The sequence below is a fragment of the Prunus mume genome, linkage group LG2 (genome assembly GCF_029339155.1).
Source record: "Prunus mume cultivar Tortuosa linkage group LG2, ASM2933915v1, whole genome shotgun sequence".
Taxonomy (NCBI): domain Eukaryota; kingdom Viridiplantae; phylum Streptophyta; class Magnoliopsida; order Rosales; family Rosaceae; genus Prunus; species Prunus mume.
Genome location: NC_142699.1, coordinates 22,865,694 through 22,888,067, shown reverse-complemented (window position 1 = coordinate 22,888,067; position 22,374 = coordinate 22,865,694). Strand labels below are relative to the sequence as shown.

The 22,374-nt window shown below is 42.6% G+C and overlaps 3 protein-coding genes across 4 annotated transcripts; all 3 read left to right on the top strand.

Annotated features, from left to right (window-relative positions):
- The first annotated feature begins 14,014 nt into the window (after positions 1–14,014).
- LOC103321892 (protein NOI4-like) lies at positions 14,015–15,034 on the top strand. The gene is made up of 3 exons (XM_089046584.1): positions 14,015–14,151; positions 14,562–14,768; positions 14,865–15,034. Exons 1-3 carry the CDS (start codon positions 14,143–14,145, stop codon positions 14,886–14,888), a joined length of 240 nt encoding a protein of 79 aa, XP_088902710.1. The 5' UTR covers positions 14,015–14,142; the 3' UTR covers positions 14,889–15,034.
- Positions 15,035–15,389: 355 nt separating this feature from the next.
- Positions 15,390–19,107, top strand: RGS1 (REGULATOR OF G-PROTEIN SIGNALING 1). 2 transcript variants are annotated; one of them, XM_008223745.3, is made up of 11 exons: positions 15,390–15,644; positions 16,237–16,357; positions 16,478–16,541; positions 16,651–16,735; positions 16,953–17,026; positions 17,107–17,298; positions 17,442–17,530; positions 17,631–17,869; positions 18,151–18,275; positions 18,423–18,544; positions 18,649–19,107. In XM_008223745.3, exons 1-11 carry the CDS (start codon positions 15,568–15,570, stop codon positions 18,814–18,816), a joined length of 1,356 nt encoding a protein of 451 aa, XP_008221967.2. In that variant the 5' UTR covers positions 15,390–15,567; the 3' UTR covers positions 18,817–19,107. The 2 variants fall into 2 exon arrangements, with proteins under 2 accessions (XP_008221967.2, XP_008221968.2); XM_008223746.3 differs by having other exon boundaries at positions 15,404–15,644; positions 16,464–16,541.
- A 1,003-nt stretch (positions 19,108–20,110) lies between these two features.
- On the top strand, positions 20,111–21,612 carry LOC103321890 (very-long-chain 3-oxoacyl-CoA reductase-like protein At1g24470). Its single transcript, XM_008223744.2, has 2 exons — positions 20,111–20,801; positions 21,152–21,612. Exons 1-2 carry the CDS (start codon positions 20,155–20,157, stop codon positions 21,477–21,479), a joined length of 975 nt encoding a protein of 324 aa, XP_008221966.2. The 5' UTR covers positions 20,111–20,154; the 3' UTR covers positions 21,480–21,612.
- The last annotated feature ends 762 nt before the right edge of the window (positions 21,613–22,374 follow it).

Genomic DNA, 22,374 nt, shown 5'->3' with positions numbered 1-22,374 from the left:
TATATCATTCCTCGATTGGTGGTGGGTTTTAATGGGCTTGGCTTGGGAATGGAGTGGAGGGAGATCTATGGATGGGGAGAGTTAAGTTGCAGCGGTGGGAGAGTGGGTGTGGGGTTTGGGTACGCCAGGAATTGCCCATGTGCCCAAGGAGTGAAGCAATTTTCGATTTTGACCCTCATGAGTACACCATGTGCCATGCATATGCTCAAATTTAACAGAAAAGGTTAACAAAATTAATAGCAGGACCATTTGTCCTAACGAACCTAAAGTTGAAGGACCACATAAACGATTTTGGAAATTAAAGGACCAAAATACGAATGTGGTCAAAATTTAGGCACCATTGAACCTAAAAACCTTGGTTTCTAATTACTTATTGACATTTTCTTTTCTCTATTATTTGGTTGGTTATGGACTGATTTTATAATGCAATATCTATATATAACGCAAAACGAGATAATGGTAAAACATTCAAAATGCCATTAGTTAATGCAAACATTAAGAATTGAAATTATTAATTAAATGAGGATAATATGGTAAATTCACACTTTTTCATATTTTAAAAAATTAAAATTAAAAGAAAAATCAAATAATGAATCTTATTTTTATGGAACACAATTACGCATTATCTTTTTTAATTCTAAAATAAATTTTAAATTTTTTTTAAAAAAAAAACCTCTCACATGAGAGGAAGCGCGTGCGGAGAGGTGCTTTTTTAACTTACTCAATTCATCTCACAAGCCTCAAATCTTCTCCCATGATTTAAATCAGTCCATGAAGTCCATGTTTTGATATACCCTCGACATCCGCATAGCTTCCTTGCACTAGGGCTCTGATTTGTGGATGAAGAAGAAATCTACGACATTTTTGTGCATGCACAGTGTGAGCTTCACCAGATTTTCTTTGGCGCTAGATTTGACATTTTTCGGGTGGAAGTTACTTTAGATGGGAGGTTGGAAATTGTAGACTTGAAAAGACAAAATTGCCCATGAAATTGACACCATGTTAGAAAGACTTGGCAATATGGACTAATAGTGCAACACAATGCCTAATTGAGTGGTGTTTGTACCATATCTGACCCGCCACTCACGTCATAACACGTGAAAAGTAAACGAGGTTGAGACCAGCTCAGTGAGCCATGCCGAATGGTCAATCGGCATACTCCACCGTTTCATACGTGGTCGTCAAGTCAGTAAGTGACATCGACCGACTTGACCACACCAACCTTTGGCACACGATGCCTAGTAACCAGTCAGCACATCTGGCCGATTCGATAGATAACCTTGGAACTCCCGCCAGAATCTATCAGGGCACGTGTCGATCGTCGAAGACACTCCCACGAGTCCCACATCGAAACTAAGTACTAAGAGCATCACAAATGCTCTCTATAAATAGAGCCCCTTGGCCCAGCCAAAAGGTAACACTGTTTTATATGACTTGTGTTTTCACACTATCAATAAGAATTGATCTTAGTCACTAACTTTGGCATCGGAGGGTCTTTGGCCGGCGCTACACCAGTGTCTTAGGCTTCACCTACCGTTTCTTTCTCCGGACCGAATCCAGCATGGCATCTCAAGGAAAGAAATCACGGACCGAAGACTTCTTGGGTCCAAACCATCCACGTCACCTGTAAGTCAGCTTTATTTCTATCTGTTTAGTTTTAGCGCAAACAGATTGGCGCCGTTTGTTCGATTGACAATCAGCCCATATCTATTTTTCCACCTTACTATAGACCCACCTTCGCCCCTTGTGACCGATGGTCATATCCTCGGCCTTGCCCGTGAGCAAACCCCCTGCACAGCACACCTCGAGTGGAAACGCCAGAAAGGCAGAACAACCTGGAGGATAAGATAGAAGCCCTGCAGTGGGAAATGGCGAAAATGCAGGAACATAACAACATCCTTTCCTCCAAACTAGACGACACCCGAAACAGCTTCACGAGCAACAATCACATTTGGCCCAACTATAGGACGGTTTGGAATAGACCCTGCAGCTTACCCAGGAGCAATCACTCAAAAGCGTACCAAAGCCTAGCGGTCAGAAGAGAGGAAAACAACCAGCCATGGGCGAGCCATCATCTCCCAAAGGCTGTTCATGCAATCTCCAGAGGAACACCACCGGGAATATCAAGTTTACTCCGATTGTCACGCAGACTCAACGATCGGCGTAGGGAACGGCGAACTTCCCGATTCGTCCAAGCAAAACTCGACGATCGGCACTTGGACGTACTCGGACCGAAATCTCCTTTTCATCGACGGTACGACTCGATCAATCTAGAAGAAATAGATGAATCTGACTACGTTCCGACCTCTCCGGGAATGACGATCTCATGTCAATCGGCAACATCAAGATCATCCCGACTAGAACACCGATAAGCCAAAGAGAACAATCAGCAGAAAGGAGGTCACGTCAGAAACTCCAACCAAGCGGTGGGCCACAAAACACAAAGACATGATGTTCGCCTTCCAACTGGCCCCCAGACGTCAGAACCTTTTGCAACGACCTCCCTCCTACCGATCCCACCATCCGCCTCCTCCTTTAGAAAGTCAACCAAATCGAGGAATAACAGAACCAGATTGGACACCAACCTAGGGAAAGGTACGGGGCGTTCACGGTCAATTGAATCTACCGACATGAGAAGGAGGTCCGGACACTCCGAATATCATTCTACATAGGAGTAGAAGATCCTTTTACCCATATTCATACCTTCCAATCGGCCCTAGGTTGCAAAGGGCTCACTAATGAAGGCTAGTGTCTACTATTTCTATCCACCTTGGTCGGAGCAGACCTGAATTAGTTCTATCGGCTTGAGCCAGGTATAATAAACTCTTTTCGTCAATTAAAACCAACTTTCCTCAATCATTTTATGATACAGACCGATCGCCTTTACTCTGTCAACGACCTTTACCCCATTTGGTAAGGAGATGACGAGCCTCTTTGGAAGTACGCACAGATTCAGCCATGAATACTTTTGGTGTCTATAGACCGACGATCGAGCAGCCTTCGGAGCTTTCAAAAGTGGCCTCAGAGCATCTCAATTTCGCTATCTAGTCCACAGCAGCAATTCGACAACATATGGTGAATTGATGAAACAGGCAGCCATTCACGCCAAGGCGGAACACTTCAACTCCAAATGAGTGCCTTCGACACCCTCTACCCAACGATGAACGTAAGTCAAGCTCCAGCACCAACCTATGACCGTTTCCTACCACAACAGATTACAAATCAAGCTCCCTACCAAGTGGCACCTATCGTGTGTACTCCTTACACAATAGGAGACAAGCGAAGGGACGGATTTCAGGGTGACAAGACGGAGGTAAACGCAATAAGGAGCCGAGTGATCGAGTTGATTTTCGAAGCCCAAAAAAGGCCCTACCAGAAGAAGCCTTTACCTCGATCAACTTCAACTTACGAACATGTCCCCATGGCCGAAAATCATATCATTCGAAGCCAAACAATCGGAAGCTCCATCGACAGGTCGACAAAGATACGAGTATTACGCGCTACTACCAATACAATGGTCACGATACGAATCATGCATCGCCCTCTAGAAAATTGTTAAAAGGCTGATCAGTGAAGGAAAACTAGACCAGATATCTAAATGCACATCTAGCCCTCGAGCAGGGGCAATCGGCATATCAACATGATCGGCAGCATTGCGATTCTAGCAAGTCTATCAAAAATTATGTACGTGCCGTTTAGCGCCCGCAGATCCTCAGCGTCACTGAAGGGCGCAATAGCAAAATTTGGTGAATCGAATGGGAATAACCGTCTCGAGGAAGATGAGAAGGGCATCATTTTTCCCCACTCCGATCCCATGATTGTTCGGGCCGACATTGCCGATTTTGACGTAGGCCGAAGTCCTCATCGACACTAAAAGTTCGGTCAACGTACTCTTTGCCGATGCCTTCGCAGGCCTCGGAATCAAACACCAAAGCCTCAACAGGGATATCACCCCGTTCTAAGCTTCTCAGGTGATTTTGCGGAGCCAATAGGAAGCATCCAACTCCCCATTGCCATCGGCACCAGCCCCAGAAGGACGTTCGTCTACACTCACTTCTTAGTGGTCGATTGTCCGATAGCTTATAACGCCATTATTGGTAGGCCTACCCTCACCCGTATAAAGGCTATATTGTCGCCGCATATGTTGTTGCTAAAATTCCCAACGCACTCTGGTATCGGCTAAGTATGAGGGGACCAATTGAGCGCACGCATATGTTATGTGGCATCTACAAGGGAATCGACAACCCGAGTTTGGGATGAAAACACCCAAATCCTGGCCGTTTCGGTTTGACCATGTTGAGCGGCAAGGGATGTCCGAGCTTCTGACGACCCCGGGACGAAGGCGTCACGCCGCAAGCTCTACCGGAGAACTAGAAAGCGATATCCATTTTCGACACACGAGGGGCAGGCGGTCGGGATCGGCACCTCCCTTAGTCGGTCTCTACTGCCGAAGAACTAGAAAGCGATATCCATTTTCGACACACGAGGAACAGGCGGTCGGGATCGGCTTCATTCGTGAGGTAACTTACCCTATATGGCTTGCTAATTCGATTTTAGTAAAAAAATCTGTTGGAGGTTGGCGAATGTGCCAGGATTATACGAATCTAAACAAGGCATGTCCAAAGGATAGTTTCCCACTACCAAAAATCGATCAACTGGTGGATGCCACGGCCGGCCACGAGCTCCTCAATTTTATGGACGCCTATTCGGGCTACAACCAGATATTCATGCATCCTACCGATTGCGAACATAAGGCATTTATCACCAATAGAGGTCTCTACTGCTACAACGTTATGATGTTCGGCCTGAAGAATGCAGGGGTAACATATCAACATCTGGTCAACAAAATATTTGCGAACTTATTGGCACTTCGATGGAAGTCTACGTAGACGACATCTTGGTCAAAAGCGGATGCCGACGATTATCTTGAACCTCTCCCTCATGTTCGGCACCTAAAAAGTACAACATACGCGCTGAACCCAAGCAAGTGCGCCTTCGGTGTCTCTTCCAGCAAATTCTTAGGCTTCAGGATAAGCCAGCGATGCATCAAAGCTAACCCTGAGAAAATTCAGGCATTACTAGAGATACATATCCTGAAGATGAAGAAGGATGTTCAAAGCCTCACTAGCCGAGTTGCTGCCTTGGCCCACTTCATTTCCAAAGCCACCGACCGATGTGCCCCATTCTTCAAAGCTCTCAAAAGGAGTAAAAGGCAGGTAATTTGGACTTCTAAGTGATACCGAGCGTTCGAGGATCTTAAAACCTACATGAGTATAGCCCTTATACTGTCCAAGCCTCTTCCAGGAGAGAACCTCATCATCTACCTCTCGGTATTGGCAACGGCATTGAGTTCCCCATCTTCTATACAAGCCATGCGCTGCAGGACGCGAAGCACGGTAACTTGAAAAATTGGACTACGCTCTCATTATCTCTACGAGCAAGCTTGACCCTACTTCTAAGCTCACACCGTCGAAGTATTAACCAACCACCCTACGACAAGTCTTGCGAAGCCGGAGACATCGGACGACTAATCAAATGGACCATTGAGCTCGGGGAATTCAACATACGTTATCATCCTCGGCCTGCTGAAAAGGGACAAGCGTGGTCAATTTCATTTTGGAACTCACACTTCCTTCGAAAACGATCGACCGATTAACCCTACCACGGAACCACCATTGGCATCTATGGAGGCACATTCGGTGACTATACATTTGATCCTACAACTCATACATACGTTGATCATTCAATCGACAAGGCAGCGACACAAGCCAAGTCTTCAAGACACCAGATGATACCACGATCGAATATGCCATCCGTTTTCAGTTTCACGCTTCCAACAACGAAACCGAATACGAAGCCCTCTTGGCCTCCGGCTCGCTCTTAGGTCTGAGCGGTGACGATATAAACGCTGTCCGGCAGAACCCTAGTTGGATAGATCCAATCCACGCCTACCTCGCCGATGGCACGCTTTCGACGACAAAACCGAGGCCTAAGCTATTCAACGCCGATCAGCATGATACCTTCTCTTGCAAAATGACCTCTACCAACGTGGTCACTCCCTACCGTTGCTATGATGTGTTACTCCACAATGGGGGGACTATATCCTGCGAGAAATTCAAGAAGGTGCGTGTGGTGACCATTCGGGATCCGATCTTTGGCCTCCAAAGCCGTTCGGCAAAGCTACTATTGGCCAACTCTCCACGCCGCTGTCAGGATGCTATCAACTCTCCATTCCGAAGCTACCGGCTGAACCACTCACCCCGATAACAAGCCCTTGGCAATTCGCGCAATAGGGACTCAATCTCAAATGCCCTAAGACAAGGGACAGCTCAAATTTGCAGTCGTAACCGTCGATTACTTTACAAAATAGACCAAGCCAAGACGCTAGCAACAGTCACGACCGCTAAAATCGAACATCGACCTACCAAACGCAATTGTCACAGACAATGGCAAGCAATTCGCTCCTGCTTTCGGCATCTGTGCTCCCGATTCAATATCAACATATGCTTTGCATCTCCGGCACATCCACAATCCAATGGACAAGTAGAGGCCATTAACAAAATTATCAAAAAGACGTTGAAAAAGAATCTCAGAGCCGCCAAAGGCGATTGGCGTGCAATACTACCGGAAGCACTATGGGCCATTAATACCTCATACCGAAAGTCAGCGGCGAGACCCTATTCTCACCGCCTTGATGCGAACCGGTGGAGGTGCATACACCCACATGCCGAATGGCATCTTATGATCCCAAGTAAAATGGGCACCAGCTTGCCTTATATCCTGGATCTCATCGATGAACACCAATCACAAGCACAGCTTTAGAACGCCGCTTACAAACAGCGAACGGCTCGGTATTACGACTCACATGTCAAACACCAATCGTTCAAGGTGGGGACTCGTTTTGCGTAAAGTCTCTCCAGAACGAGAGACCCTCAAGGCACTTTCGCCCTCGGGAAGGAAGTCGCCGTTGCCGACCGGCATCTACCGATTACGTGGTTCCGATGGTTAAACCCTCGGCCACCCTTGGAATGTTGATCATTTAAAATATTATTACAAGTAACCTTCGGTTAAAATTGTGGACCATTTTTTCCTTCGGCATCATTATTTACTTTTCTATCCTATGCATCTGATTACGCCTTAAGGATACCAACCCACATACACTATATACAGCAAGCATGCACTTTTGTAACTATGATGGAAATACCAAATCGATTGCAAATTAACCACAATAAAAAGCCATAAATGGGCAATTGTCTGAACAAAACGACCGAATTTTTCAAACATATCTTATATCACACACACAAAAAAGACAAAAACATAAATGTATCAAAGCGGGGGATCGTGGGCACGGTCTCAACAGTGGTGGCCGAAGGATTTAGCACCTCGGCATCGCAATCGGTTGACGACTTGGAGGATAAGTGTTTTCTTCCTCCTCACTACTTGAATTCGACCCACTCGAAGAATCGGCATCCACGTCCTCGCCAAGGTACGCCTCCACCATTTCTTCGGGAACAACGGTGGCAGTCCCTAAGGAAGTTGAGGTTCAGCTTTTAATCGGCATTGAAGTGCTTGAATCAGATATCAGTCCTCGCATTACTCCATCACCTCCTTGTCCAGAAGCGTTGTGAACTCTAATGAGCTCGTACTTAGCAACACCTTTTTCTTCTCCTCCTCTACCTTCGTCGCACGAGACCGAAGGACCGTTTCCTTTGCCGCCTCCGCCACCGCCCTCGCCTCTTTGGCATCCACCACCACCCTCTCAGCCTCGGCCAACTTTGAGGATAGCTCTGTAATCTTCGCGGCATTTTCCTCAGCATGCGAATCCTCGCCTTGGATTAGTTTCCCAACTTCGGCAATCTTGGCTCGGCTATCCTCATAGTTTTTTCTGAATGCGCTCGGCAGCATTGATAGCTCGTTTCATGCCGAGCCACATCTCCACGTTAGCCTACCATAACACAGGGTTAACACATGACCGACCGAATAAATGCTTTCAACAAAAATAACCAACAACACTTAGCGGCTTGATCGGCGTCGGTTGCTCACTTGATTGCTCAAGCTCAGGAGCTTCATCGAGCGCCGTCGATAAAGCGATTCATGAACGGCACAACTTTCCGGGTAAGCCCGTTCACGATTCAACATCGGCCTCCTTCTCGTCGCCGAGGACGAGGACCGCCATATCCTCATTCGGCCCCCTTAGCCTCTTTGGCGAGAGGGTCACGTCGAGGGCACCTCGATCACCCTCTTCCTCGTAACACGGAGGTAGGCCTCGCGAATGGCCTCGGCCTCGGCCACCTGTTTTCCCTTTGACAATCGGCCACCGCCACCTCCGGTCAAAGCCCCTCGACGTGGCGGTTTCGTCCTCGACCATAAGCCATCCTTTTTCTTCTGGGGGGGCTTGCGACTCCAGCCGCCTCCTTGTAGCTTCATTCATTGCCCTACCACCCAATGTGCAAGAGGGAACCAAGTTAGGAACGAATTGGCCTACAAAAACATAGAACAAGACATGCCGAACGGCATTCACTTACTTTTCCACCTCTCATCTTCTTCTTTTTCTTCTGCCCTCGGTGTGCTCGGCCTCATTGATCAAGCCCGCCTTGAACAAATTGCGAAGTCAAGCAGAGTCCGGAAGACATGTTCTTCTTCGTAATTTTCGACCGAAAGCACTCAATTACTTCCACTTCCGTCTTTGTTGCGATCGGCCGTTTTAAGGACACTGCAATACGACAATACACAACCCAGGTTAGCTTCGGCAAAAAAACAACAAACAACAAACAAAAGCTCTGCGGAATGACACCTTGTATGCCTCATTGTTTGAAGGTCGTGGGGTATGCCTCTCCACAATCACCCGATGTCGATTCCTAAGCTCAAAACCAGCACCGACACCGACCACGAAGTGCCCTCACACATCGAAGGCAATTCGATTGCACCCACCCCATTGATCGGCACTCTTTGCCTCGTCACGCTGTAGAGGTGGGCGAATCTGCTCATAGCTTGGCTCTTCCATCTTCGGCTATGCAGCTATGATCATTCCAAGTAGTGTAATCGAAGTTCGGATCAAAGCGCCGGAGCATAACCAATTTAATCTAGGATCTTACGCACGAATGCCTCAGCGGCGGTGAAGCCATTGTTTGAAGGCATTGGTGAAGAAGACCATCTCATCGTCGGGATTGCTCCACGACTCAATGGCGGGGATCTGCATCACCGAATCTAGGATGTGGTACTCCGCCTTAATTTTCGCCAATTCAGATTCATTCAAAGCGTTCGGCTCTAAGAAGTCTCGCCGAACATCAGCCCTTTGGCCGCCATCGGCACCTTTTGTCGGCCGGTAACCACAATCAACACGTCCTCCTTAGGATCGGCAAGACGCATCGGCCTCGGTCGCCCCCTCAAGCGACTAAATATCGATGGTGAGAGTTATTAACCTCGACACTCGAAGTGCTTCCAGAATCGGTAAACACCTCTACACCTCTACCCTCATCTACTCCTTCCGAATCGACACTACCAAGCCCTGCGGTCGATCTTGATACGTCGATTCTCCCTCAAATGCTTTTGGGCTATCACTATAGTCTGATTCGGTCTCTGACATCTACAAACAACAGCGAAAAAACATTAAACGCTATGCCAGGATCAAACTCCTACCCTACAGCCCAAGAGCTTATACTCATCTACGTTCGTCCATGTTCATGCATGTTCATACAACATTTGAAGAATTTGATTCATGTAAAACGTAAACATGGCAGCTTACCTTGTTTACACGATGGTTCGAACATGCCAGAAATCGCCTTTACCATTGCAGTGCACTCACCAGAAATACATCTCATAAGCTCGTTCGCTTTCAAATTCTCAAGTACCCCTTCCCACCGTCTCTTCGGCCCATTTATAGGATAAACCTTGTATCAAGAAACGAAATGACACATCGGGAAACGAAATGACGCGACCCTCTTGCAGCCCTCCCGCCACGTGTCACGCATGCACAAGAAAGCCCTAGCGTCATCGCTTCCCACTTGTGCAAGCGCTTCACATTCTCTCGGACTTTCAATTCGAAACACAACTTCCCCAATGACCGGCAGGCTGCTTTGTGGTTGAGTTCTCACTCAACTCACGTGTGCACCGTGGTGAGTTCTCACTCACCTCTCGTGCGAAGCAGCGCGATGGTTGAGTTCTCACTCACCTCTCGGGCCGACCGGCGGGCTGCGTGGTTGAGTTCTCACTCACCTCACGTGCTCATGTGCCGAAAGCAGGCCACCGTGGTTGAGTTCTCACTCACCTCACGTGCCGAGCGACAAGCACACAATGATTGAGTTCTCACTCACCTCTCGTGCCGACCGGCAGGCGCCTTTGTGATTGAGTTCTCACTCACCTCACGTGCTGAACGGCCCCATGGTTGTGTTCTCACTCACATCACGTGCGAGCAGCGAGCGCCGTGGTTGAGTTCTCACTTACCTCTCGTGCCGACCGCCGCGACCGCTGTGGTTGAGTTTTCACTTACCTCACATGTCGAGCGGTAGGCACACCATGGTTGTGTTCTCACTCACCTCACGTGCCAAGCAGCGAGGCACCATGGTCGAGTTATCACTCACCTCTCGTGCGAGCAGCGGCGCCGATGGTTGAGTTCTCACTCACCTCTCGTACCGACCGATTCGGCTCTGCAGCAGATTCACTTCCACTATTCAACCTCCCTTGGCAGGGACTTAGGGGACTACATGATCACCACAATCGGCATACGATGGAAGGACACTTGTAATCGGGTCGAATGCCGGGCTCAAGGACACAAGCATATCGACCCGCCACTCACGTCATAACAAATGGAAAGTAAACGAGGTTGAGACCAGCTCGGTGAGCCATGCCGAAAGGTCAATCGGCATACTCCACCGTTTCATCGTGGTCGTCAAGTTGGTAAGTGACATTGACCGACTTGACCACACCAACCTTCGGCACGTGATGCGGCGACTAAGTCGGCACATCCGGTCGATTACGACTAATAACCTCGAACTCCGCCGAGCCTGTTAAGGCACGTGTCGACCGTCGACCGAAGGCTGCCGTTTCTTTCTCCAAACGGAATCCAGCATGGCATCTTAAGGAAAGACATCACGGACCGAAGGCTTCTCAAGTACAAACCATCCACGTCACTTGTAAGTTAGCTTTGTTTCTATCTGTTTACTTTTAGCGCGAACAAGTGGCCTTTGTAACTATTTTGTGGAGTTGAGTGACCAAAATGTAACTCCGAGTATAGTTAAGGGACCATTACTACAAATAAGCCAAAAATAAATTAATTTTAAAAGAAACTTTAAAACCCAGTAACCCCTCTCAACCCCCAAAAAACCACCTTCCCCTCCCCATTCATTGCTCCAACGTACCACCCCTTCCCCCACTCTTCTTAATGGCAAACAACTCTTAGAACACTTGATTCTCAGAATTTGTTCTAAAATCGAAGTGCTTCTTTCACACTCCACATGTATCTTCCTAAGCTTCACGCTAATTACGAGTGGGCATCGAGACCGAAAAATCTAAATACCAAGCCACACCGGATGGAAAAAATTAGAAAGAAAAAAAAAAGTGTTGACTAAAAAGTAAATAAACCGGCACCGAACCAATTCAAACTAGTTCTGGTGCCGGTTTCACACCTTACAAAATATGATTGGATCGACTATCTATTTTTAATTTTTAAAAAAATTATTAAGTACAATGCTACATTTCCAATGTCATAACTAATATTTTTTTCAAGCCCAACTTCAAAGCACCTCTCTTTTCTAGGCCCAATCATTTATCTTTACATGAAATTGGGTCATTTGTAAATTTTTAAGCCCAAAAAATAAAATTTTAGTTTGAATTTGTAAATATAAAAAAATTAAAAAATATATATATATGGTCCAAAACTGGAAAAACCAGAATCGGTTTAAAGCTGACTGGTTTCATAAATTTTTCACCAAAATCGGACCGAACTAGTTGAATAGTACCTATTTCGGTTCTAGTGTGAGGTGGAAACCGGACCACGCCCACCCCTAATGCTAATCACCAATTCAGAAAAGAAGAAGAAAATTAAAAAAAAATTGAAAAGAGAAGACAACCCAATTGCTACAGGGAAGCAAATGATAAGATTATTTTTAGATCCATCCTTGCTTATCTCTCTCTCGCCCGTTTAGAGTCGGCACATTTATTTATGAAAATAAACCATCCCAACACGGGTCCATGGCCCAAGCCCATATGATCTTAGGCCGTGCTTGTGTTGGGCCACTAAACAAACTGAGATGGGCCCATACCAAATTTGACTTATGTATTGCATTTTTGTTTTTGTAACTTTTTTATAACTTCATTTGTAATATTTTTTTTTACAATTCTATATATACTAACAAGATTTATTATTTGTTGAAAATAGAGGCCACTAACTTTATTTAAAGTACATTTAAATAGAAAATAACTAGATTATTGTTTGGATTTTAAAATTTGAAACTTGAAACACAAAATCATTATTTTATATATAAAGAAAACATTAAATTTTAATACATATTATTAGATAAAAGAAAGACTTGAATTTAAGATATAAATGTAATAATATTATGTATTATTTTTCTCTAAAATAAATATAATTTAATAAATGGGCTTTAAACGGGCCGATCAGTTGGATTTCAAGTCGGCACTGCCCAAGACAAGCCACGGGCCGCCTTGGCCCATTGGACCTAATTACCTCATCTTGGTACAGCCCAAAGATATGGGTTGTGCCAGTGCCGGGCCTTACTTAAGTGGGTCGTGCTCGGGCCGACCCAATCTATTTGACACCTCTACTACCAACCTAATTGCTCCACCTTCCCACCGCCCCCAAAAAGCCCAATTGAAAAAGCCAAAATCTTTTTCGGATCCACTTTCTTCATATCAATGTTCATTTTTATATTAGTTAGATTGGTTGAATGGATCTCATAGGGGAGCTGTGGCTGGGTTGGGGTTTCGATGGAGAATGGGGCGACTAGATATCGTAAGGCATGGGTAAAGTGTTGGGTTAAGATGGATGGAGATCAGAATTAGAAAGGTGACGATTAGATTTGTGTGGGAAGATCAGTTTGCTGATTGTGGGAGGCTACTGATGTGGTTGAGGTGTACAGTTGGGTGGTGGTGCGACGGAGTCGAAGAAGATGATGAAAACTTTAGGGTTGTGTTCATTCTTTTTTGTTTTTTAATTTTTATGTTTTTTTTAATTATTTTACATATTTGACTTTGAATAATTCCAAGCATTTTTAATATTTAATAATTAAAATTACTAAAATACTAATGCCACATCAAAGGATTGAATGATTTATATTTGAAAACTAACGGAATAGGATAATCTTCGTCAAAAAATGAAAGTTCAAGGGGGAGATTGAGTCATTTAAAACTTTAGGAGGCAAACTGAGATGATTTGAAAATCACAAAGAGTATTTTAACAAATATGCCTTAATAAATTATCCTTCATTCAACATCTCTCTCTCTCTCTCTCTCTCTCTCATCAATCTCTCCCCCTCCTCCATGTTGGTGAAAATAAGGCATAAGTGAGGGAAAAAGAATCCCCAGCAACGAACAGGAGAAAGAAATTATAACGTTGAATATAAAAATGGCGAGGAGGGGGAAAATCTTAATTTTGGCTCACTTATATCACAACACGTGCCATAATTGCTCATGAAGAAGCATACATGGCATTCATCTGCAATATTGCAGAACAAGTAAAAAATTCACAGAAAAATGAGTGAAATTATATAAATATATAAACTTTGACGCCGTCAGCAGCTCTCTGTTACAAATTACAATACAACTTTGGAAGTTCCAAAGCCGCTGCGCGCTTATGCACGGTTTTTCCAACGCACCACCACCAACCTTAGAAACTATCAAATAAGGAAAACAAAGACGCCGCGTTGACCAAGAACGCGCTTTTTCAAACGGCAAGGTTTGTTCCCGCGTCCGAGACGAGTGCACCTACTAGAGAGAGCCAGTCTCGGAAATTCCGAATCTTTCGACCTTGTTCTCTTCCGCTGTTTATTTATTTATTATGCCTTTTATAATGGAAGCCAGGAGAGGGGATTCTCTCTCTTTATCTCTCTCACTTATCTTTTTCTCCTTACCCAGATTCTCTCTGCCATCTCTATCAATTGTAATCTCTATCCAGATTAACCAATCATGCCTTCTGTAAGTTCTGTTTTTTTATCTTCTTTTCTTCTTCTTTCCTAATATTCTCTGTTGGGTCAACTGCATTTGTTAAAAATTGATCCTTTTTTCATTCTGCAATGTTTTTAATTAATGGTGCTCTGCTTTTCTTCTCTCCCTGTTGCAAACTTTCCCTTGCTTTGTTTGGCTTAACTTTTATGTGCCAACCAACCACCACTTGTTCTATCATGTAATTTGCTGATAATTATTACATTTGCTGCATAATTTTGCAAATTGCAAAAAGATTATTGCTTTGGTTGGTATAGGAAATTGTTATCACATGACAGGAAGGAATGACATTGCTGCTGCTTGTGCTGCTATATATATATATATATATGGTAAATGAATGGCTCAATGGTTAATGGTAGTTTGTTTGGTTTATTTATTTGCAGTATGAGAAGGCCATGCCTCTAGGCGGCCCTCTACCAAAATTTGGCGACTGGAATGTCAACGACCCTGCCACAGCTGAAGGATTTACTGTCATATTCAACAAGGCCAGAGATGACAGAAGGTCTGGCGCTGGAACTCCATTGATTCTGGCAGCACCAGACAAATATGATGCCCATAAAAAGAAGGACAAATATAAGTACTCCAAAAAGGTATGCATGCCTAATTACAGGTTTTTAGTGAACAATGTGTTGGTCTAATTAACCTATTGAATTTAATCTCAACTGTAATTTACATTTTGGATGCAGAGCAAATGGCTTTGCTGTGGTTAAGACAAGAAAGAGAGAGAGAGAAAGAGATGTTCTTGTTTTTCTCCTTCCCCATTTATTTCCTTTAAATATTGATTGTTTGGCTGTTTTTTCCTTCAAGGAGAATGATGTACATTGAAGATTGAGTAATAAAATTCTAATTTTTTTTTTTTGGTTGCCTAATCTCTTCTTGATGCAACTTAAATTGGGTGTGGCTGAATGATCTGAAATAGCCAATATGGGCTCAAATTGGTTAATCTAAACTTAATTTGCACTTACTTGCAAGCAGTAGCAGCTATGGTTTGATTAACACACGATTAATTTCACTCAAGACCCCCATTCAACGATTTCTATAACCAGAGAAAAATGAAAAAGAAATAAAATCTAGTATCAGTCTGTTCTGTTCTGTGCGTCTTTTAAGACTGTGATCCGATGGATTTCTAACAAGCCACGTGTACACTTGCACCCTTTTTAAGTCTTCGATTTTGTCAACAAAAGACCGCAGATGTTCCCCTTGTGTTCCCTTCTGGTCAAACATTATGTGGGCATGCCATTCTGCCATTCTCGATTGAACTCCCCTCTGGACCCAGAAAAGGACACACCTTGAAGTTGATGCCTTGGGATGGCGGGCGTCCTAAATTCTTCTAATTTCAGATCTTAAAACGTACTGGGTGAACCCAAAATTTCCCCAAATGCAAAGAAAATGGCAAGCTGTGCTGTGGATGGTGGCTGTGCCAGCGACTACATAGCCATCGCTATATCTGCCGTCTGTTTCATTTTGTAAGTTTTTTTTTTCTTGTTCTAGTGGGTCTCCATCTGATTAAATCATCACAGTTTAATGGGTTTTCTTGGTTGTTTGCAAATGAGTTTGCTTTGGGCTTCTGAGGTTCTGATGGTTTTAATGATGGGAAATTTGTTTCGATGAAATCTTATAACATGTTGCTTTCTGGGTGTCTGTTTGAGTTTATGTCTCTGAGAGAATTTCAGTTCAAACAAAAGATTTAAAATTTCCATGTGAAATTTACTGGTAGAGTATCCAAATTTGTGGGCAATCAGTCCTTGTATCCTTTAGCTTTCTCTGAATAAATAAGTCTGGAAAGAACTATAATTTGATTCTCAAAGTTTGATAAGCAAAGTTCTTGGACCTCATTGTTCCCACATGATGTTCAAAGGTATTAGAATATCGTCCTAAGTTGTACTATTCTGATGTGGAAAACCATGTCAAACCAATTAAGACTAAGGTACTAGTTACTGCTGATTTGTTTTCTCATGTGGTCTTTGTTATTCTCTGATTATTATCCTTTTCCGCTGAAAAACCTCTCTCAATAGACTAACTCTGATCCTTTTCTACTGGTCGCTTTGTTTCTTTCAGGCTTCTTTTGCGGTTAATCTTGCCCTTTGCCATTCACAAGATTCCTCTACCGAAACGCAGTAGCTTTTGGATTCCAGTTATTCAAATTTTCGCCAGCTTCAACCTTCTGTTGTCAATTGTGGTACATCATAGATTTATATGTTCAATAGTCCATCAATAATGTTCTTGATAACTTAGACCACTTTAAGTTGTGTTATGGGAATCTATGGTTAACATTAAAAGCACAGCATGGTTTATGCAGATGTCTGTCAATTTTCTGAAATTCGAAAAGAGACATTGGTGGCAGTCTTGCTATGCGTGGGCAGGTTGTTCACTGCCTTTATCATGACTCATACATTTAAAGTTACTCATTCAGTTTCTTGTTTGAGAATACTTCTAGTTTTGTGTACTATTTAAAGTATCTTTTGCTTTCAGTCTGGATTGAAGCTCCACTTGGCTTTGGTTTATTACTGAGCTGTCGCATATCACAGGCCTTCCAGCTGTATTACATTTTTGTCAAGTAAGCAAATGTTTTACATAGTTGAGAATTTAAAATTAGATTGTAAATCTCAATATTACAATTGGGCTGCAACTCATCAACTATTCAATCAGACATTTAAGCTGCTGGACATTCTCTAAATTAACTAAAACCAATTCAGAAAGATATTTAGGTTGCATTTATATTGGACTATTTTGGATAACCTATGTGCTCCACTTATGTGCAATCAATCTTTCAGGAGGTGTCTACCACCAATCAGATCTTATATTTTCCTTCCACTAATTCTCTTGCCATGGATTGCTGGGGCTGCACGTAAGAGTCTCTGAAATAATTTATACTTTGGATATCCACTCCAATTGCCTGTTACACAATGTCTCTTGTATGTTTTATAGTTATGCATGTCAAGAAGCCTCTAAATGATCGATGCCACATGGGGACTCAGTGGATCATCCCAGTTGTGACCCTTCACACAATCTATGTTGCCATTTTGGTTGGGTTCACGGGGGCTATACGGCATATAGAGTTCAGGTTTGATGAACTTAGAGACCTCTGGCAGGGAATACTTGTCTCAGCCTCTTCTATTGGTACACCACTGTGATCTTCTTTTGGTTTACTCAGAAATGATATACTTTGATTTTTCCAATCACGGGGCTGTAATTGGTTCTACACCACTGTGGTCTACAGCTTGTTGACCCTGCTTTTAATTGGTTCTCCTTATTTCTTCCAGGAGTATGGGTTGCTGCTTACATTTTGAATGAAATTCATGATGATATCTCATGGCTTCAAGTTGTCTCTAGATTTGCGCTCTTAGTTACGGTATGATTTATCCTCTGGCAGTACTTTTGCATATTTTGAACTGGTATAGAAGTCTTCCAACTTGTGTGTTTTGCTAACATTTATAAGGTATATATTACAGGCAAGCATTCTTGTATTATCTTTCTTTTCGATATCAATTTCACAACCTCTTCTATCGCAAATCAGCTTGAGGAAAAGGGAACCCCTAGCATTTGAGACAATGGGTCAGGCTCTGGGTATACCTAACAGTGGACTACTATTACCAAGGGAACCAGCACCAGTGATAGACCCTAATGAGCCACTTGATAAACTGCTTATGAACAAAAGATTCCGTCAGTCCTTCATGTCCTTTGCAGACAGGTGTTCTGTTCTTCCCTGAGTTTCATATTTTGAAAATACATTTGCGAGGATAACTTTTATGCAGAAACTACCCTTGAGTACAGAAGAAGACTTTCTCCAGAAGCTAACTGAAAATGCTTTTTATCCAGACAAATGGAACCTTCAAAGATCGTTTATTAATTTATCACAAACTTCCAGTGGGATCTATTTTTTTGTAGGGACTATTAAGATAAGAAATAACATAATTGATTGTGTGCCACATAATGTATTTATTTTATTCTATTTTTTCTTCTTAATCACAGTTGTTTGGCAGGGGAGAGTGTGCATTTTTATGAGGAAGTGCATGAACTTGGTAAGATACCAGTGGATGACCCTGTAAGAAGGATTTACATGGCACGACATATCATCGACAAGTACATAACTGCAGGTTTGTGGTTTCGTCAATAAGAACCTATATTTTAAGTGTGTCGCTCAAGGATATGCATAATGCATTACCTTCAACCTTAGCCTCACCCTAGCTAGGAGTTAAGTCTTGTAAGTGTGTTGGGCATGTCATTCAATTTTCATGATACAGGTGCTACAATGGAGGTGAACATTTCTCACCGAAGCAGGCAAGCGATTTTGACTACTTCCAATCTGGCACAGCCAAATCTGTTCAATGATGCATTGAATGAGCTGATACAGTTGATGAAAATGGTAGGATGAAATTTTCTGGTTCCCAAACTTGTATTTGTTTTTTAACTGACTGGATTGATTTCTAAGCTCTTCTTTTTCTTTCGTTTTTTACCCTCTTGCTTAAGAACTTGGCAAACGATTACTGGTCATCCACTTACTTCATGAAGTTCAAAGAAGAAGCCAGTATGAGATCTCATGAGCTGCAACAGATGACAAGTTGGAACTCTCCCACTCCCAGGTTGAGTTCTGTACATGGTGTCGATGATCCATTTCAACAAGAACAAGAACCATGACTTTGTCCTTTACTCGCCACCTCAAAATCAAAATGTGTTTGATTCATAGACAGGCTTAATTAGGTCACTTGCTTACATAGGAACTTTTTCACATATTATTGAAATGACGAGAATTAAAAAAAAAGAGTCATCGAGTGGGTATGCCGTGTCCAGATCGTTGTAGGGAGATCCGACACTTGTCTTCTTATGCTTGAAGTTGACTTCACTGTCTTCATTGCTACTTATATGTTCTCGCTTCAAATTGTGAATTCGTCAATAGAAGGGGAATGAAATCTTCATGTGAGTTCTGTACATGGTGTCGATGATCCATTTCACCAAGAACAAGAACCATGACTTTGTCCTTTACTCGCCACATTAAAATCGAAATGTGTTTGATTCGCAGACAGGCTTAATTAGCGTCACTTGCGTGCATAGGAACCTTTTCACATATTATTGAAATGACAAGAATTATAGGGGTAAACTATTTCAACCATTCAAAATCTCAAATGGATTTAAAGCGGCTTAGCATCGTCTCAAAACTGACATCCCACAAACTTTTAGAGATGGGCTTCACTCTCTTTTAAAAGTCTTTTTTAATTCATGATAATTTGGATTCGAATTTAACATTTTACATTTCACATCCATAAGAGATGCTACGAAAAGAAAGCATGAGAACTTTTCAAGTTTCAGGATTAGGGAGATGTTAAGTTTAAGAAAAATGCCAGGCAAAATTGACATCAAAGCTCAAAATGATAAATGTGATAAATTTATAGCAGTTGGGTTGGAACAGCTTTTGCTGTTAAATAATACTATTCACCAAACACCGAACTGAAATTGAAAAGGAAAGAACACAACTCCAACACCTAACTGTAATTTTAGAAATGAGCCCGTTAACTTGACGGAAAAAGAAAGAAGAAATTAAAAGCCCTGTCCCAAAAGAGATGAGAGCAGGTTCTGTCCTGTCCAGACGACAATAAAAGCTGCTACTGAATAGTAGTTAGCTGTCAATTCAATACTCTTTATGGTGTTCATCTCCCCAACGTGACTGGGATCGAACCCCGTCAAAGTTGATGCAAACCGTGCCCTTTTCAGCTGCTGCGTGGCCTCACAATCTGCTCACTCTCATCCTTTAAATTACAGTTAAACTTAAACCAACTGATAAAAAGATCAAATTTCCTAAATCAAACTCTTAAACTTTATACGTAACACAAACGTACTCTCTCTCTCTCTCTCTCCCTCATCATAAATGATCACCCCATAATAATTAAGTGCCCCTTCCAAACTCCCCATAATAAAGCATTCAAGATCTCCCACAAGAAGTCCTTGTCTTTCTACCCAAAATTCCAGAAAAAAAAAAAAATGGTACCTTCTTCTTCATGCATTCATCACCTAACAAACCAACCCATCTGGCTTCTCCTTCTCTCATCTCTAGGTTTCTTCGTCTTTCTCAAACAAGCCACCTCTCTGGCCAACTGGGTTTTCATCATCCTCCTCAGACCCCCTAAAAACCTCAAAAAATACGGCTCATGGGCTATGGTGACCGGCGCCACCGATGGCATAGGAAAAGCCTTCGCCTACCAACTCGCTCAAAAAGGCCTCAACTTAATCCTTGTCAGCCGCAACTCCGCCAAGCTCAAATCAGTCTTGAAAGAAATCCAAGCACATTATCCCACCACCCAAATAAAAACCATCGCCTTCGACTTCTCCGTCGGTAGCTTGGTTGGTATGAATGAGCTGCTAGAGGAGGAGATCAGAGGGCTGGACGTCGGCGTTTTGATAAACAACGTTGGTGTGACGTACCCAAGTGCTAGATTTTTGCATGAGGTGGATGAGCAAGTGTGGACGAATGTGGTAAAAGTGAATGTGGAGGGCACAACCAGAGTGACCATGGCGGTTTTACGAGGAATGGTTGAGAGGAAGAGAGGTGCCGTTGTCAATATTGGGTCCGGCGCAGGCATTGTCGTGCCCTCACATCCTCTCTTCACCGTCTACGCCGCTACCAAAGCGTAAGCATACATTATTATAGGGGTAAATAATTAATTAATTGGTTAATTGGGTTTTGTAGGGGTAAATAATCAATGGTTATATTATTAAATGGTTACTTTATAGGCATATTAATTGAAAAGAAATAATAAAATAACATCATAAAGTCAAAGTGTCAAAAATATTAGTATGAAAGAGAAATATTATTCAATTTAGAATTTAATATTTCGGTTGGAGTGAATCTCATTTATTTTTTTCACATGCTGAAAGTGTCATGTTAAATTTAACATCTTCTTTGGAGATATTCTAAACGCAAATTCTACGGTGATCAATTTAAGTAAATTAAATTTCATGTTTATTTTACCCTATGCAGTTATGTGGACCAATTGTCAAGATCCCTCCACGTGGAATACAAGCGTCATGGCATTGATGTGCAGAGTCAGGTGCCATTATACGTAGCAACAAAGCTGGTGTTAAGGGTGGCGTCCATCGAGAGGTCATCTCTGTTCATACCCACGCCACATGCGTATGCCAAAGCAGCGATTCGGCGCATTGGGTATGAGGCCCGCTGCACACCGTTTTGGGCTCACTCTCTTCAATGGTGCTTGGGGAGCTTGGTCCCCGAGTCTCTTCTTGACGCTTGGCGCCTCTCTATTGGCTTGAAAAGAAGGGCCAAGCTACACCATGCATTAACTAGCTAGCAAGCTACTACTACTAGTTTCAATCTTGTTTCTATATATATAAAGGCCAAATTTGAAATTAAAATATCAGATTAGTGCAACTCTTTTTAATTATGTATTGCCTTTAATTGTTTTGAAAGCTTATTTTCCAATCTCCGTATTTGTTTATTTGCTAGTTTTTAGTTATTTGGAGTGAGGGAGGGAGGTTTGTGATAAAATAGTAGTTACTAGTAATGGTGCTCTTGTGATGCTACGGATTTTAAAACCATATGAAATGTGTACAAAGTCGTGAAAATATGTAGGAAAGATGGTACTACTTATATAGACATTGAAATCTAAATAATGACATTATGCTTTGTTTAGCAAGTTTAAGTTACAAAAGATAGACTAATAACATATTTTATATGCTGATTGTCATGTTAAAATATTCATCATATTTTAATAAACCAAGCACCGATCAAAACATCAAAATATTAGCAGTTTTGAGCTGCTTATCGTTCAAAAGAGTTTGGACATGTCTTTATATATATATATATATATGCTACTGGGTGGTGGAAGAGTTCTGCCTTGATGTATGTTGGAAGAGGATCTTTCTCTTGTTGGCTCCGTTATAAAGGTGGCTTCTGTTCTTTCTTGTCCTCTGCAGGGGTTTTAACTATGTTGGTACAAATTTGGAAAATGGCAGGTGCTAGTGTAGATAAATGAAAATTTTTGAGTGAAGATAATAACTATTATCATAGAATTAAGTTCAAAAATCCAATAGGACAAACAACAGTTTAGGCAATGGTGGAACTAGGAATTTTTCGATGGGTAGGCTAGCTAAAATAAAAATAGACATTAAATCATATAAACCACGCTAATTCATAGCTATGAATAATTTTCAATAAGATCTAGCATAAAACAAATACATATTAAA

Excerpts from the sequence above, each read along its gene's own strand:
- LOC103321892 (XM_089046584.1), top strand. Across the intron at positions 14,769-14,864 it reads AATATAAGTACTCCAAAAAG|AGCAAATGGCTTTGCTGTGG; the intron begins GTATGCATGCCT and ends TTTTGGATGCAG.
- RGS1 (XM_008223745.3), top strand. The coding sequence starts at position 15,568 with ATGGCAAGCTGTGCTGTGGATGGTGGCTGTGCCAGCGACTACATAGCC. Across the intron at positions 15,645-16,236 it reads TCTGCCGTCTGTTTCATTTT|GCTTCTTTTGCGGTTAATCT; the intron begins GTAAGTTTTTTT and ends TGTTTCTTTCAG. Across the intron at positions 17,531-17,630 it reads GATTTGCGCTCTTAGTTACG|GCAAGCATTCTTGTATTATC; the intron begins GTATGATTTATC and ends TATATATTACAG.
- LOC103321890 (XM_008223744.2), top strand. The coding sequence starts at position 20,155 with ATGGTACCTTCTTCTTCATGCATTCATCACCTAACAAACCAACCCATC. Across the intron at positions 20,802-21,151 it reads GTCTACGCCGCTACCAAAGC|TTATGTGGACCAATTGTCAA; the intron begins GTAAGCATACAT and ends TACCCTATGCAG.